Source organism: Molothrus ater, chromosome Z, assembly GCF_012460135.2.
Source record: "Molothrus ater isolate BHLD 08-10-18 breed brown headed cowbird chromosome Z, BPBGC_Mater_1.1, whole genome shotgun sequence".
Taxonomy (NCBI): Eukaryota; Metazoa; Chordata; class Aves; order Passeriformes; family Icteridae; genus Molothrus; species Molothrus ater.
The window spans coordinates 1610430-1626599 of record NC_050511.2 but is presented as its reverse complement, the minus strand read 5'-3'; the positions used below and the strand labels follow the sequence as shown (position 1 = coordinate 1626599).

The window sequence follows — 16170 nt, the reverse complement described above, 5'->3', positions numbered from 1 at the left end:
ACCATTCCTGAACAGCCCTTCTTTTCCAGAGCTTTTGGCCCTTCTTGTAAGAGCATGTATGTTTATGATTTAAATTGGAGCATGTGTGCATTAGAAGTCCCCTGGGCGTCTCAGGTTCTGCACCAAGCTTCCCACCATGCAAACCACAGAGTGTTTAGCTCCAAAACTGAAAATTAGCCCTATTAGCAATTCTTTCAGTGACCATGGGCTCCTTGTGCTTTGCTTTTCCCACACCCGTTGCTTTCAGAACCAGCAGCACTGAAACACTGGTTTGTTACCTTCTCCAGCCAGCTGTGAATAAATATCAAGATAAAATCCAGGTGGAAAGGAGACCAAAATGTGATTTTGCTGCCCACTGAGAAGTTGCAAACCTGCCTGTGAGAACCATGGCCATCTGAGCATGATGGTGTTTCTGGCCAAAGCAGGAGAAAAACCCATTCCTCTTGTAGACCCACTGCAGAGCAGAGGGTGGTCTCCTGCCTTGAGAGACATTTTCTTTTGGCTCTGTTCAGGGATTTTGACTTCAGAAGGAGTGTGTCTGCTGAAAGATGGAAGAGCTGCATTTCAGATTCACGTTGTCCTCAGTGAGCTGGCTCTGCTGAAGCACTTCCACGGCTGTGCTGCATGACCCACGGTGGGCAGCAGCCTCGAGACAAGGGCTGTGTTATCAATATCAAAGCTCTCACCATGCCCTTGGGATTCTATCCCCACCCACTCATCACCTTTGGTCTTCTCCAGCCACTCCGCCCTACTTGCAATTTGCTGATACTTCCTTTTGCATCAGCTCACTGAAAAAAAAAAAAAAGTTAACTTTTCTCCCTTCCAAATTTAGCTTTGTTTAGGCACCAAAATAGACAAGAGTAGGGATCAGTGACTGTTTTTTTCCAAAACATTGTCTCACGACGAGGACTGAGGAAGGGAACTGCTCAGCTGGAGAAAGGAGATGTTTGATTTTCGTAAACGGGGACACGAAGTTCTCCTTTATTCAAGCACAGTCAGTCTCCACGAGTGCTCCTTGGATTAGGAACTTATTCCCATGTAATTAATTCATCTCTCATCCCGTTGACGTCAGCTGCTGGTGGGTAGAAGTCTGTGGAAGCACAGGGCTTCTCTGCAAGGAGGACATGCAGGAATGCACCACTGTATGTGTGGTTTCTAGTTGGAAAGAGCAGAAAGGCAGCTCCTAAGGCTTTAATGAGGTCTTCACTAGAGGAAATTGGTCCTTGTGTGGAGTGGAGATAGTTTCATTTTTCTGAGGTAATTGTATTTGCACATGTGTCTGCAATGCAGCTTAAATTCTTAAAAACACCCCAAGCGTTAGCCTGCTGTGGTAGTACAAAATTTAGAAACAGCCTCACTAATTATTGTACTATTTTTAGCCTCATTTCCTAAACTAGCTGTGCTGATGGGGTTGGACTGTGTGTGTCTCCTCCTTCCCCTCCTTTCCTCATTCAGTTTGGTATCTGTTGGCCAATTTCAAGTAATTTTTTCAAAGGAACAGAGATCTCAGAGATATCGAGCTCCTCCTGTGCCTTCAGTGAAAATAAATGATGGGGAAAGTGAGTGATGAGGAGCACTCAGACCACAGCCCTCAGCAGTGAAGCAGTTTCAGAATGAGCACCCTGGTCTGGTGAGAGGTCTCTGCCAGTGGCAGGTGGGTTGGAACTGGATGATCTTTAAGATTCTTTCCAACCTCAACTATTCTGGGATTCTGTGATTCTGAGCTATTACAGAATCATGGAATTCTAGGATATTTTGAGTTGGAAGCCACCCCCCAGGATCCCCCAGCCCAGCTCCTGCCCTGCACAGACCCCAGCAATCCCACCCTGGGCATCCCTGGCAGTGGTGTCCAAAGGCTCCTGGAGCTCTGGCAGCCTCGGGGCCGTGCCCATTCCCTGGGGAGCCTGGGCAGTGCCAGCACCCTATGGGGAAGAGCCTTTCCCTGATACCCAGCCTAACCCTCCCTGGCACAGCTCCAGCTGTCCCTGGGTCCTGTCCCTGTCACGGAGAGCAGAGATTGGAGCTGTGCCTCGGGAGGAGCTGCAGACCCCAGTGAGGTCTGGCCTCAGTCTCCTCTTGAGGCTGAACAAGCACAGTGCCCTCAGACACTTTTTCATGTGGCCCCTCCAGACCCCTCACCAGCATTGTAGCTCTCCTTCAGACCTTTTCTAACAGCTTTATATTTTGGCTCAGTGAGTTCCTTATGGCTTGAAGCCTGGAGGAGAGAATGGGAAGGCTCCAGCTGCCGTGGGAGCTGTGGGGTTGCTGCAGCAGCAGTTCCTCCAACCTTTTTGCAGTGCTCAGGATGGATGGTCACAATAAACCCTGTCTGTCCTCAACTTGGTGGTGCCTTCTCTGGCCTAAATTCATCATCCCCAGGAACCTTTCTCCTCCATAACATCTTACCCTGGAGAAACTCAAAATACTATTATCTCAGTAACTGCTACTGAAATAAGCTGCCTTTTCCAAAGGCTCTTCACACAGAGAGGGACTTTTTTCTGAAGTCAGTGTGTTATGTTGTCATGCCAATGTCACAAAGCTGCTGCTGGATGAGGCACATCCCCACCCAGCCCTTGGCCTTGCCCAGGCTGCTCCCTCCTGGCCCCTTGCACGTGGTGATTCCCAGCAGTGGCTGGAGCTCCAGGCTGAGATAGATGGTGATGGAAATAAAAGGAGCAACTTTTACAGGGCTTTTATTGCCAGCTGGGGAAGGACAATACCGCATAAATGAAATTCATTATAGTTATGACAGCTCTGTGGTCCCTGGAAAATAAATAATACTTTGTACTTACGTAGGGCCTTTCATCTAGGAACTTCAGAGCTCTGTGTGAGCATTAACAAAGCCTCATCATGCCCATAGTAGGATAGTAAATACAGCAGCCCCCTTATCAGATGAACAGACCACGTCAGAGTCGGCACCTTCAGTGGAAAGAGGGCACTGGAAAGGCAGCAGCTGGGGTAACACAAAGCTCTGCCACTGCCTTGTCTTGGAATCATAGAATCCTGGATTGGTTTGGGTTGGAAGGGGCTTTAAGGTCATCTCATTCCAACTCCACTGCCATGGGCAGGGACACCTTCTAATAGCCCAGGTGGGTCCAAGCCCCATCCAGCCTGGCCTTGGACACTTCCAGAGATCCAGAGGCAGCCACAGCTGCTCTGGGCACTCTGTGCCAGGGCCTCAGTACCCTCACAGTAAAGACTTCCCCTAATTACTAGAAAAAAAATTCTGCTTCTAATCTCATCTAAATCTGCCCTCCTTCATCTTGGGCTCATGATTTACCATCTTTGTCACCTCAGTTGTTTCCTGCAGGGTGGGTCCCACCTGTCCTTGCTGCAGGGGTGGCATAGGCTGACTCGTTCATGGTGGGGCCGCCTCAGTGAGGCTTCTGATGTGGTTGTTCCCTTCCTGCTGGGGTGAGGGCACAGCCCAACAGACCTACCAGCTGTGGCTCCTACTGGTTTCCCCAGGTAGCCTCAAAATGATGCTGAGCATCTTCCTTTACAGACATTTTTTCAGCTGGGTTTTGGATAAATACATAAAGGAAGTAGAGCCCAGGGAAATTAGGTGGCTTAGTGTGTCATGTGTGAGGTGGGTGAATTCCTTGTCCATCGTGTGTATGGGATTTATACAGATGTGATCCCGTTGTTTGCCCTCTGTAGTTTCTTCAATACAGAAATTGCAGATAACTTCATTCCCTGCTCCTCGCCACAGCCCTGAGAGGTGCAACACATCTGTGAATTTTCGGACCTGCTTTTGTGGGGTCTGGGATGTTGTAGGGATGTTTGGGGGAGCTGTTTCCTTTACCAGGCTGACATGCTGGGTATCCAGCTCTGTCTCACTCTCACCCCTCCCATGCTGGTGCCTCCTGGAGCTGATGGATGCTTTTCCCTCTCTTTTACAGGGTTACCATCCGTTGCCTCATGAAGCTGAAATCGCACACACCAAAAAACTGTTCAGAAGGAGGAGAAACGACCGGAGGTAGGTGAAACCTCTTCAGTGTTTGGGGTTTTTTAAATATTTTCTTTGTTGCACATCTTCCTCAACCACCTCGTGGTGAGTCTTTGGACAGCGCTGCTGTTCAGCAGTGTTAATACATAAACTCTTATTTCAGCACTAACATCCTGAAAATATTTTGGGATGTGTCCTGCATTGATCCAGGAGTGCCTTAATCACCTTCTCTTCCCCTTGAATTTATTCTGCATAGCCAGATCCCCCCACTTGTACTCAAAGAGACAGCTGGCATTCTGTTGTCTGTAAAAGCTTGAGTCCTTGGGATTTGCTTCCTCTTTTTCTATTAAAAATCAAAATTTGCTGTTTCAGAGATGCCTGGAAAGTGGGTATGGTTTGGTTCAGAGGGGGTCACAGCCAGCCTCAGGTGTCTGTGGGAAGGAGGGGATGTGCTGTGCAGGCAGCCAAATTCCTGTGGCATTGGTGATTTCAATCCATTGAGTTAATTTAATCGAGTCAACTGGATATTTAATTGTGTAAAATGAATATTCAATTATATGAGGGAATCTAAAGTCCTTGATGGGAATCGTGACTATGGTTAAATGTGAAAAGAAGTGAGGAATAAGGGAGTTAGTTGTACATGCAGCTTTATTTCTGCTGACTTGTTCTGCTCCAGCTGAGACAACTCACCCAGGGCAATAAAGCAGTTCTAAAACCACGACTTTGAAAAATGGTTGAGCAGGAGAAAAAGTGTCCAGTGCTTTCTCCTGGAATAAACTGTAGTCTGTGCCTGAGTGGTCACAGGGGGCATTTTTGGTGAAGTCCTGCAGACACCTTGGAGTGTGTCCTCAAATCTCACCATCACTTCTTGTCTCATGAACAGCTAGGATGTAGTAAACTCTCCTAAACTTACTGGGGAAAAAAAAAAGAGCCAAAAAGAGTTTTCTCAGGCAACCTATAAACATTCTTCTGTGGGCAGAACGGTTTGTCAGCAGTAAACTCTGTTTCCTCTCCTTTTGGAGACTCCCTCCTTTTTAGCTGTACACAATTCAAAAAGCAAGTCTAGTCTTGTTATTTGAGGTGGTGGGAAAAGGTTGTATTTCAGCTGGGTTGCAGCCCTGTGATCTCCAAAACATGGTTATAACCAAATCTGCTGTGTTGCAAGACTGAGCTAGGTGAGCTTAACTGGGGCACTGGGCCAGGCTCTTCTAAGGAACCACAGTGGAGTTTAGGGGGTTCTGTTCCCATCTCTGGCCTTCTTCTGCCATAGAAAGAGTGCTTGATGCTTTGGGAGAGGAGACCCTCAGGGCAAGGTGTTCTGCCTGAAGCCCCATGCCCAAGGCTGCGATGAACCATGGAGCTGTGTGTTGGTTCTTCCCTCTCATCCAAATATCTTGGCAGTTGGAAGGATGGGAGGGAACATGACAGATGTGGATTTCTGTTCCTTTTTTCTGTCTGGTCCCTTCAGATAAACCATCAGCAGACAGAAGCATTCAGTCCTCCAGGGCATCCCTGCCTCCTGAACAGATGGCAAGGAGAGATAGCAAAAGAAACTGCCTTGGGCTGGGGTTGGAAGATCACAGGGTGAGATACAGCCCTGGCCAATAGCACTGGGATAATGTCCTAGGGTAAAATCCAATTGATCCAGCATCATTCCGGAGGACACATGGGGTCATTTCAGCCCTAAGCAGTCACAAATGAAATAAAATGGAAAGAGCAGAGGGTATGCACTTCTGCCCAAGTCGTCCACAGTGCTATCAAATCTTAGCCAGAAAACCACATTTATTTCAATTTCAAAAAGCTGAGAGGCCTGAGTACAGGGAGCTGGAGTGAAAAAGCAGTTTTTAAAGTAATTATTTAAAAGGAAAAGGCATGGTTCCCATCCCCTTCCTTCGCCTCTCCCTCCCCATGCCACTTGTTTTGCTGCTGGAGGTTTTCAGCGTCCCCTTGTCTCTGTGGTGCATTTGGGTCTAGGAGGGGAGGTTTGGTCCTTTTAGTGTCACTTAAGTTGCTCCAGGAGAGTACTTGCTCCTTAAAATTGATTTCTGGAAGTGAGTTAGCTCTCAGAATGTTTATTTTATGTGGAAAGCATGACAGAAGTAGGGGAAGAAAAGGGCAGGAATAGGAGGGGGGAAAGGGAATAGGAAAAAACCCAGATTTTATCAGAACACAGACTACAAAGCTGTTTACACTTTATTGCAGTGCTATTACCTTAATGTCCCAGGCATCACTCTGGGGCAGAACAGCTCCATTCCAGAGCTGGTGGAGCCACACAGGTGATATAAAAATTCCTCAGGGTGAGGTTTTATGTTAGGCAAAACAGTCAGGAGTAATGGTATTTTTGTTTAAAACCTCATCTGGATATGGAGAGAGTTAAAATTACAAGAGTGTGGATGGGACATCAGAGGCAGTGAGGCTTAGAAGAAGCCTAGCAGGGCCATTTGGTGATGCATGGGGTGGGAAGGGGCTGGGAAGCAGCTCTGGATGCCTGGACCCAAGGGAGGAAGGTCTGGTTTCCTAGAAAGGAATTGGTAGCAGCCAAAGATGGAAGTACAGCTGGCATGCAGTGGATTTGCAAGAAGACAAGAGGTTGTCCTGCTAAGTTGCTTAGAAGCAGGTATGGCCCCAGAGTCCTGGGCACACCTGGGTCTGCTTTTCATGGGGCAGCTTCTCCTCTTCTCCTGGAGCTGGTGGGTCCTGGAGCAGCACCCTGGGCCCCACAGGTATATATGGGGTGCAGGAGTTCTTCCTGCCCAGCACTTGCCTCACCCAAGGCTGACAAATCCCTGGTGACCATGCTGGGCATCCTCCTGCTAGCTGCAGGAATCACCCTCACAAGTGGCCATCCAGCTTGGGTCCAAGTGTCAACCCCCAGTCCGACCTCTGCTCGATGCACAGGTCCAGCTGGCCTTGCCTGGTTGTAGGTGACCTTTGGGCTGCTTGGAGCTCTATATAACACAGCTATTACCAAAAAAAAGCCAATAAAGCAGATTGGTACCCAGAAATCGGTCCTGTTTATCCCAGCTGGTCTTGCAAATGGCACTGATTCCCTCCCAGAGGGTGTGTGGGCTTCTCTGGCCTCCCTGGCAGTGACATTCAGATGGGGACAGTGTTGGGCTAGTGCAGCACCTTTTGTTTCACATGCAGAACAACGCTGGTGTCGGGCCCTGCTATAAATAGCGCCTGTCCCTGCTTCCTTCCCGTCACCTTTCCTCGGGAAATGCTGTCCCTGTGTCGTGGAGGAGCACAGCTCACCTACCCTGAGGTCTCTGCCACACACCTTTGGCTCCCTTCAGGAGAAGCTACCCCAAGGGAGTGACCCACAGCTCTCTCTTTGCATATGTGCTATGTTTTTATGTTCCCAAACCATTTTTTTCCCATTTTTGTGGGTGCCTTATCCTTCAAAGTGTTCAAGGCCAGGTTGGATGAGGCTCTGAGTAACCTGGCCTAGTGGAAGATGTCCCTGCTTCTGGAGCTCAACGGTCTTCAAGGTCCCTTCCAAGCCAGATCATTTTGGGATCCTGTGATTTTCTGTGGATGCATGCTTCATTTGTTGCATAAGATAGGCATGAAGAGTGAATTAGATGTCATTAAAAAAACTGGGCACCTCTTCCATCACAGCAATCAACATCAGAGCCACATCTGCTGGAGGGTTTGTTTGCACACAATGCTGTAAAAGCCTACAGGAGGTGCTGGGGTCCTTCCTGCAAAGAGCTTATGATCGGAGCTGTGGAGGTATCACTCCCCACCTCTCCTGGCAGAAATCCTGCAGGCAGTGTCCTCTCTGTTGGCTTAGAGCCAGGAGGTGTGACTGCCACCTCCTGATGAGGGTGGTGGAGGGCATCACTGCTTGCTGGGATCTTAGTTTGACCTTCCAAGGGCAGCCACCTCTAGGGAAGGACAGAATTTTTCTGGGTGGTGGCACAACCTCTACTGCAAGAAGAAAGATACTGTGGAATGTGGGGCACAACAGACCCTTTTCTTAAGTCCTCTCTTCAAACCTCTCCCAGTCTAGTGCCTCCCTGCTAACACAGCACAAGCTGTGTGGGATGTGATCTCCTTGGGCAGGTGGGCTCTGAGTTTGGCCCTTGTTTTTCAAAAAAGTTCCCAAACCCCCTATTTTTTAAGCATTACAAGCTGACTTTGTGTTGCTCAAGGTTCCTCCAATTCCCATGGCCTCCTGGTGTGATGTGTTTGGGATGGAGGGTCCAGCTGGCCAAATTCTTTGGCCTGGAAATACATGGAAGTACATGGACAGTGGCTTGCCCCAGCCTTGTAGGAATGATAAAGAACATTGCATGTTCAGAAAGGCTTTACAGGGAATATTTGAAGTTGAAATCTATGGAATTGCATTAGGACAAGTGGGGTTGTTCCTACTTCTTGGTCTTCTGGTTAACAGTACTGAAATGGTTCTGTGTCACTTGAGGAAGGGAACAGTTTTCCTAACAATGAGGAAAGGGTTTTTGAGGAAGTCTTAAAAAGTTTGCACCATTGAAATCACATTGATCCAACATCTTGTTGGATTCAAAAGACTGATCAGGCTGAGTAGCTTAGCAAAAGCAAATCCTTGGGTGTGCAGAGATGCTGGCTGGTAACTCATGGCTGTTCTGGTTGTCCTTGTCTGGGGGCAAGAATAGAAAAGGATGGCAAAGAGAAGAACAACCCTATGTTGTGGAGAGGATGGAGTACAAGTCCAAGAGTTAATCAATACCCTTTTCTCAAAAGGCCCCTGAATTCCTTTTTTCAGTAGAAAAAGTGGGAATCTCTTGTGTTTCTTCTGTGCAGCTGATGTATCTTCAGTCTTTGAGGTGACCAAAGCCATGAGGGGCTGCCCTGCCTGTCCCAGCCAGGATTGTTGGGGACCACAGCCAGCCTCAGGTGAAGGACCATCACCTTCAGCTGCGACTGAGCTTTGTTTCATCTCCTCCTTCTCCTGTTGGATGAGATTTTAAGAGGGGTGTTTCTGCACCTGGGGAATCCATGCTACATAAAACCCCTGTGTGGGGAGCTGCAGCAGAAGGCTGCACAGGTCCTCCTGGCTCATACATGGAGGAAAGGATGGGAGCAAAGAGGTTCAGAAGCTCTCCCCATGTCCTTTTAGCATGCCCCAAATACTTAAAGATTTTGAGAACAGAATTACAGAAATGTCCCCAAGTTTTCTCTAGCATTGTCTGACTTTATTTACTTCCTTGCATTAACTTGGCTTTGCACTTAAATGATCAGGAAAAAACAGTCTGGATTATTATTTTTTTCTGTGTGTATGTGTTTTCTGGACTTAATTAGATTCAGAGCTGAGGGAGGCAGAAATATCCTCCTTCCCTGGAGAGCCCCGGGTGGCTGTCAGGGACGGTTTCCTCTTCCTGAGGCAGGAGGGTTGTGTAAGCACCGTGACCCTCCTGCTGACGCCCACGCCGCACACTGGGTTATCCAGGGTGAGCACGCCGAGTGGGCATCCCTGTCCCAGCTCCCCAGTCAGGGCCTACCCTGCTGAGAAACCTCCTGGGGCTCGTCCCAGCCCAGCCATGTGGGTCTTCAAGGAGGTGGTTCTGCCTAGGGACAGCCCAAAGGATGGTCATGGTGGGCTCGGGGCCAGGCAGGGAACGTCCCGTATCCGCTGGCGGCTCCACTGAGGAGCGTAGGCAAGCTGTGGTATATTTCTTTTCCCATTATATTTAATTTTACAGATCCTCAGGGACACTCAACCACCTACAGTGATTAGTTCGACTGATTAAGCTGCTTTTCCTCTTGTGACAAACTCCTTTTGTGAAGGGTTTTCAATAGCCACACTGCTTGGGACATTGTTCCTGTACAATTTCCTTTCAAAACACCATAAAGGCACTCTGCCGCTTCACCCTGTCATAAAACACCACAGGAATCAGCTTGGCCCAGCTTGCTCCTTCAAGGGCAAGGTCTCCTCATCCAGGGGCAAGATACAGGCTCGGGTGGGAGTTGCAGGACCATGTGGTGCCAGAGTGAGATGGAGCCATGAGCAAGGAGGATTTAAGATGAGATAAAATGGAAAGCAAAAGTTTTCTGCCTTTTTTTTTCCCTTCTGTTTGTTGATGAGAGGATCCAGAGTCACCCAGGGAAGTGAAGGATAAATAAACTTGAGAGCTCAGAGAAGGAAATGCTGCTTCACACGTGTCAGTTGGTTCAGCTTTGCCTGGAAGAGGCTGGAAGCTGATGCAGATGCTGTCAATGTACCCATGGGTAAAAGATGCAGGGGTAGAAGGGCAGGTCCTGCTGAAGAAAAATGCTGCTGTGAGCAGCAAGTGGATAAAACTGGCCATTTAACTAAGACTGGAAGTCAGAGGGAGGTCTGATTGACACCAAGGGAGTAACAGATGGAGGGAACTGGAGGGAGTTGCAGAGGCACAAAGTCATTCCTCCCTGTGTTTGTAGTTACTCCCATGCCCTCTCATGAGGCTGTTGGGTAGGACCTGTTGTCATTTGGATCTGGTTGGCCCAGCAGCTGCCCTCTGGGTAAGGTGGTGATGGAGCAGGGCACAGGTGATATCAGGAAGGGTCAAGCAGGAGCCCTTTTGACCTGCACAGCCACACTGGCCAGATGTGGTGGCATCACCCTGCCCCACTGCCCTTCCCTCCAGGAGCTGAGGAGAAGGCTCTGCCAGGGGTCCCAGCATGGAGACCCCACTCCTGGGGAGGAGGTTGTTGAGAACAAAGCCTGCACTGGGCTCACCGTTGAAGGAATAATCCTCAAATCATCAAAAAGCCACCTCCTGACACCCAATGGACATGCAACTGGTGTGACTCAGCCATGGGTGGAGCTGCTGGGCAGCTCTGCAGCTTCTTGTCAGGAAGGAACACATGGAGGTGAGGTCTGGAGGTTCTTTGGCTCCATCAACACCTTTTGCTGCTTTTAGCCATGGCTTAGTGAGCAGGACACAGCATGGCAAAGGGCAGTGGCTCTAAACTGCCAGAGGGCAGGATTAGATTAGGTATTGGGAAGGAATTCCTGACTGTGATGATGGTTGGGAGGCCCTGATGCAGGCTGCCCAGAGCAGCTGTGGCTGCCTCATCCCTGGAAGTGTCCCAGGCCAGGCTGGATGGGGCTTGGAACAACCTGGGACAGTGGAAGGTGTCCCTGCCCATGGCAGGGATGGAGCAAGATGAGCTTTAAGGTCCCTTCCAACTGAACCCATTCTAGAATTCTGTGATATTCCTGAGCAGTAATCCGAGCCCTGGTACATAGAGAGCACAGATGATTCAACAGCTCTGCAAAAGCCATCTGAAGTTCAGCCAAATTTGTATCTAGCATCAGTCCTGAGTCAGCTTATCTAAGAGCAAGTCACCTGCCCCAGCACCATCCCCAGAGCTGCACATGTGGGGTCCTCCCATCATCCAAGTGGTCCATGTAAAACACCAGGAGCAGTGGGGTGGAGCAGTTGGTATTCAGCATGCACTGGGGAATTTGTTTTTGCCTGTCACCCATGTCTCAAGCTGCAGTAGGCTGAGTAGAGGTTCTCCACCCAGCTGCTCTCGTTTCTGGTGCTGTGGACAGCTCTGAGGCCTTAGGTTTTGGGGGAATCAGTGAAAATATGCCCAGCCATGCTTCACCCCCAAGGGCAGGTGGTGTGGCCACCGTCCTGCTGGCAGAGCACACCACAGAAGGGGTGCTGTGCTCACAGCTCCTTTCCTGGTGCTGGCAACAGCCAAAAGGATTCTGCATTTTATGTATGTGTAAAGATAAAGCACTGCTGTAAAAGTCAGAGAGCTCTTTGGGCTTGACACTAATGGCAAGAGAAAGATAAACCTCTGTGGGTTCAACAGGACGTGGTGCTCATGAGTAGGACATCAGGGGATGTGTGTCTGTTGCTGTTCTCTATATCTGCTCTGTCCTCCTTGTGTGTTTAGCTAAAGACCCATGCAGAAGGGTTAAAAAGATACCCATCTACACAAATTTTATCCTTTCCTTTCATTGTTCCTTTTTTTTAATGCCAGGAGGCAGTGGCAGGAGCAAGCCGGGTGCATTTCCCAGCTGCAGGGTTGCCACCTCTCTATTGAATGGCTTTGTCATTACATAAAAACTCTAAAACACAAGACTTTTAATACCCTTTTTTTTTCTCCACAGTCTTGGTGACTGAAGTGACCCCTCTCCTGCAGACTAAATTTAATCCAAATAGCCAAGCCAATGGACTTCATGGCATCAGGAGGCTTTTGCAGGTTGTTTTTATCCAACTCTGCCACTGCTTGAAAGATTCTATGTACTACCAGCAAAGCATGTTATTGTTATGAAACCTTGATAGAAATGTGTGGCCTGCTGGATAGGCTTGGGGTCTTATGATGTTGCTTCACCAAAAGCAAAATAATTGCTCCAGCAAAAAAAATCCAGAATTTTAGTGTTTGGCTGTGATGGAAGCTATAGTGGAGGTGGTTTTCATAAAAACTCAGTGTTTTCTGGGTACCTGTTTACTGTGTGGTATCAGGGGCTGGATATCTGGAGGTCAATGAGTTGTTGTCACTGCTGGCTCTTCACAAGTTTTCCAGGCCAGGTTTGGAGCAGCCTGGTCTGGTGGAAGGTGTCCCTGCCCATGGCAGAGGTGGAAAAATGTGATCTTGAAAAGCCCCTTCCAACCCAAACCACTGCGTGATTCTTTAATTTTTGTGAGCATTTTGGAGTGAACAGGAGCTCACAGTGGCTCTACAACTGTGGAGAGGGTTAGGAGAGCAGCCACTGTTAAATCCAAGGCTTTGCAGGGAACATGGGAGACCTCATTCAGTGTTCACCTTTATCAGAGACTGCTGGGCTTCTCCTCCATGGTCACAGGTGCTATTTTAGGTGCCCTAGCTTGTCTCAAACTTCCTGCAAGGAGCTGTCAGACACCAGACCTTATGATACCAGCTCCAACATGGCTGGAAACCAAACAAGATGCTGTAAGGCATCTCCAGTGTCACTGCCAGCTGGATCCCACTGCATGTTTCCATAACTACATTGACCAGATATGAACTGGAGGCCCAACTTCCTATTATGCTCAGAGGGGATGTGTTCAATGAACTTTGGAGGATGCTTCTCCCCCACATAAGAAAAGTTAGCCTGTTCATCTTATAGAGAACATATTTCCTTGCTTTATTTTGCCTTCCTATGTTGACCAGAACCAAGGAAGTCTGAAAAACAAAGAGATGTGGGAGGAGTTGAGCCAAAACACCTCACACTGGAGGGAGTGCTGGGACTAGGATTTTTTTTCTGGGGTCTCTTCAGTAAGAACAGACACTTGAGACTTGGCATCCCAGTCTCAGTTGGGGTTGAGACTTTCATTAGAAGGGCATGTAGTGGTAGGACAAAGAGGAATGAGTTCACACTGTCAGAGAGCAGGGTTGGAGGGGCTACTGGGATGGAATTGGTCCCAGTGAGGGTGGTGAGACCCTGGCACAGGCTACCAGAGAAGCTGTGTCTGCCTCATCCCTTGAAATGTCCATGGCCAGGCTGAATGGGGCTCAGAACAGCCTGGGGTAGTGGAAGGTGCCCCTGCCCAAGGCAGGGGGTAGAATGGGTTGATCTGTTAAGTCCCTTCCAACCCAAGCCCTAAGTTATATGGTGAAGTAAATACCCTTGTTCTTTTTCTTACCTCTTTTGTGACCAAATATAACTCAACACATCAGTCACAAAGCATACAGTGAATTAAAGAGAGGCAGGTAAGATAGGAGAGGTATAACACTGACACTTCTGAGGTCTACCAGCCAAACTGGCTTGTTGCTGCTGATGAGCAGAATTCCACAGCAGCCACTGGTCTCTCAACACCCTGTGTGAGGTGTGGAGTAGCCTTTTTTTGTCCTTGTTTTTTTCATAAACAAGTGTCAGCAGAGCTGTTGTCATCACAGGTGGAAAAGTTTAGCCCTGAGCCCCTTAAGGGCTACAACCCCTAGCTCACTGTCACATCAGTTATCAACTTCTTCCAGAAGAGGTAGCATCTTCTTTCTTCTGGTAGAGAGCTGCTGGGTGGATGTCCACTTGATTCCTCTGGTGTGTCCTAAGGTCTGAGGAGACCCCTGGAGTGGCTATCAGGGCTGGGGTACTTCTTGCACAATTCAGGCAAAACATGAGCTGACCCAAGCCTTTGGAGTTGAGTGGGATTTTGGGAAACTGCTTGATGAGCTGTGCCTCAGCTGTACTCTGGATATTTATGTGTTCCCTTAGATTTGGTCTCAAGTGTTAAGATGAAATAAATGTATGTTCTGAGGTGTGTTATGGACACATGAAGTAATGGGAGGATTAGTAACTGTCTCTAAGGCAGTGTGATTTATAGTCCTATTTAAAGGACTTACTTTAAAGCTATTTTTCTAGCTTGTGTTTGAAGGACATTACTAATTCATTTTATGTGAAAATCTACTCCTCTGCATTCATTTTTACCTAATTCTGTGTTCTCAGGCATCATCTTCTTTTCTGCTGTTTCATCTCTTATGAAAAAATGGCTTTCCCTTCCTTAATCTTGCCCTGAGAGTTTAAAGATACACACAACCAAGCTGTCCCAGCATTTTGTCTCACAAGATTTTTTTTCCCGATGGAACTTAACCAAAATAAGTCTCCACATTTCTTCCCACAAGCATCCCATTGGCAAGTCAAGAGGTTGGGATGCATCCTCTTCAGGCCAGGTAGTTCTTGTATTGGAAAGATAAAGAGTATCCCAGCCATCACTCAGGAGTGTGACATGCAAGGTATTTGTTTGAAAACTCCTTACCATCAGCTGACAGCCCATATTCATGCAGTTTTCATGTTGTCTTGAAGGGGTTGCACTATTTCCAGAGCCAGTCCATTCATGGCCAGCGCTAAGGCTCTTCTCACAAAATAAAAATAGTCCCAGGAGCAGCTCTCACCCCAGGTTTGAAGATTCCAAGTTATACTGGGTGAAGGTGAATGTGTTTTACGGCTGGCATGAATGTGTCGGTTTAAAGGCTGTGAAATTTTGGAAGAGCCTTAGAAACCCATTCCCAGAGGTCAGCAGGACAAAGCTCTCCCGCTGAGTGAGTGAATAGAAATGAGTTCATAATTACAGAGTATAGTAGCTTTTTCACCGTTTTAATTGAGGTTTTTCAGAAAGGAAGAGAACTTAAAACAATACAGAAATGTCTTTTGTTCTTTCAGGGCCATTTGCTGAGGGCTTTGCAGTGAGAGGAGAGGATGTTTATTAAAAACAACAATATCAAGATGTTATTTTAGGGCCAAAGGGCCATTTCTAGCTGGAACAAAATTAAATGCTTGAGATGAACTGAAAATTAGCACTGAGCTAAATGATTTGCAGCGCATTGCTGAACTTCTGTTGGAACAGAAGAAAGAGAGAGGAAGGGAAGGAATTGAAGGAGTTGAAACACTCCTTTCCTTCTCAGTAGGATTTCCAAATCAAATTAATTAGGTTTAACAGCACGTGGGTCTGAACCCTTGAAGCAGCATCTGGAAGTCAGGGGTTTATCCTCATCCTAATGCTCCTGTCTTCTCCATGCCCTCCTGGGAGCTGATGAGGCTTACTGGAGGGGACTTGGGGGGTGCACAGGGAACACCCCAACCCCAACAGGGGTGTCACAGCCATCCGTGCTGAGCAGGCTCTGGGGGAGTTGAGCCAGCATAGTGGCACCTGTGAAAAACTGACTCTTCTCCAAGAGAAACAAATGCAGGAGTGATTTGTTGTTTTTTTTTTTCCCAAGCACAAAAGTGAGTCTGGTGGGATATTGTTTGCAATGGAAAATATGAATACTAGTATCTAGATAGACCATAGAGTTCAGAATGTAATGATGCAAGAAACTCTTCTAAGCAACTGAAAGCACCTAAGTAGAGATGTCAAAATAAGAGGTGCAGTTCTGCCTAATATTTAGAAAATCTGAACCATGGATGAAGGGCACGTCATGTTTTCAGGAACAAGTGCAATAAAGGGTGCATCTCCAAAAGGTATCACAGAATAGTTTGAAAATCACCTCGTTCCAACCCCACACCATGGTCAGGGACACCTTCCACTGTCCCAGGCTGCTCCAAGCCCCATCCAGCCTGGCCTGGGACACTGCCAGGGATCCAGGGGCAGCCACAGCTGCTCTGGGCACTCTGTGCCAGGGCCTCACCACCCTCACAGTCAATTATTTCTTCCTAATACCTAATTTAAACATCTTCTCCTTTGATTTAAAACCATTCCCCCTTGTCCTAATCATAGACTATGTCAAAATAGAGGAATCCTATAGGGATCATCAAGTCCAACTCCCTGCTTCTCACAGAACTA

The 16170-nt window shown here is 47.9% G+C and overlaps 1 protein-coding gene across 4 annotated transcripts in view; it reads left to right on the top strand.

The window, feature by feature from the left end:
• Positions 1–16170, top strand: part of CTIF (cap binding complex dependent translation initiation factor) — a 146960-nt gene that overhangs the window by 74872 nt on the left and 55918 nt on the right. For all 4 annotated transcript variants that reach the window (XM_036403458.1, XM_036403457.1, XM_036403455.1 and 1 more), the window contains one exon: positions 3903–3979. In XM_036403458.1, coding sequence (XP_036259351.1) covers positions 3903–3979 — 77 coding nt within the window. The remainder of the gene's footprint in view (positions 1–3902; positions 3980–16170) is intronic.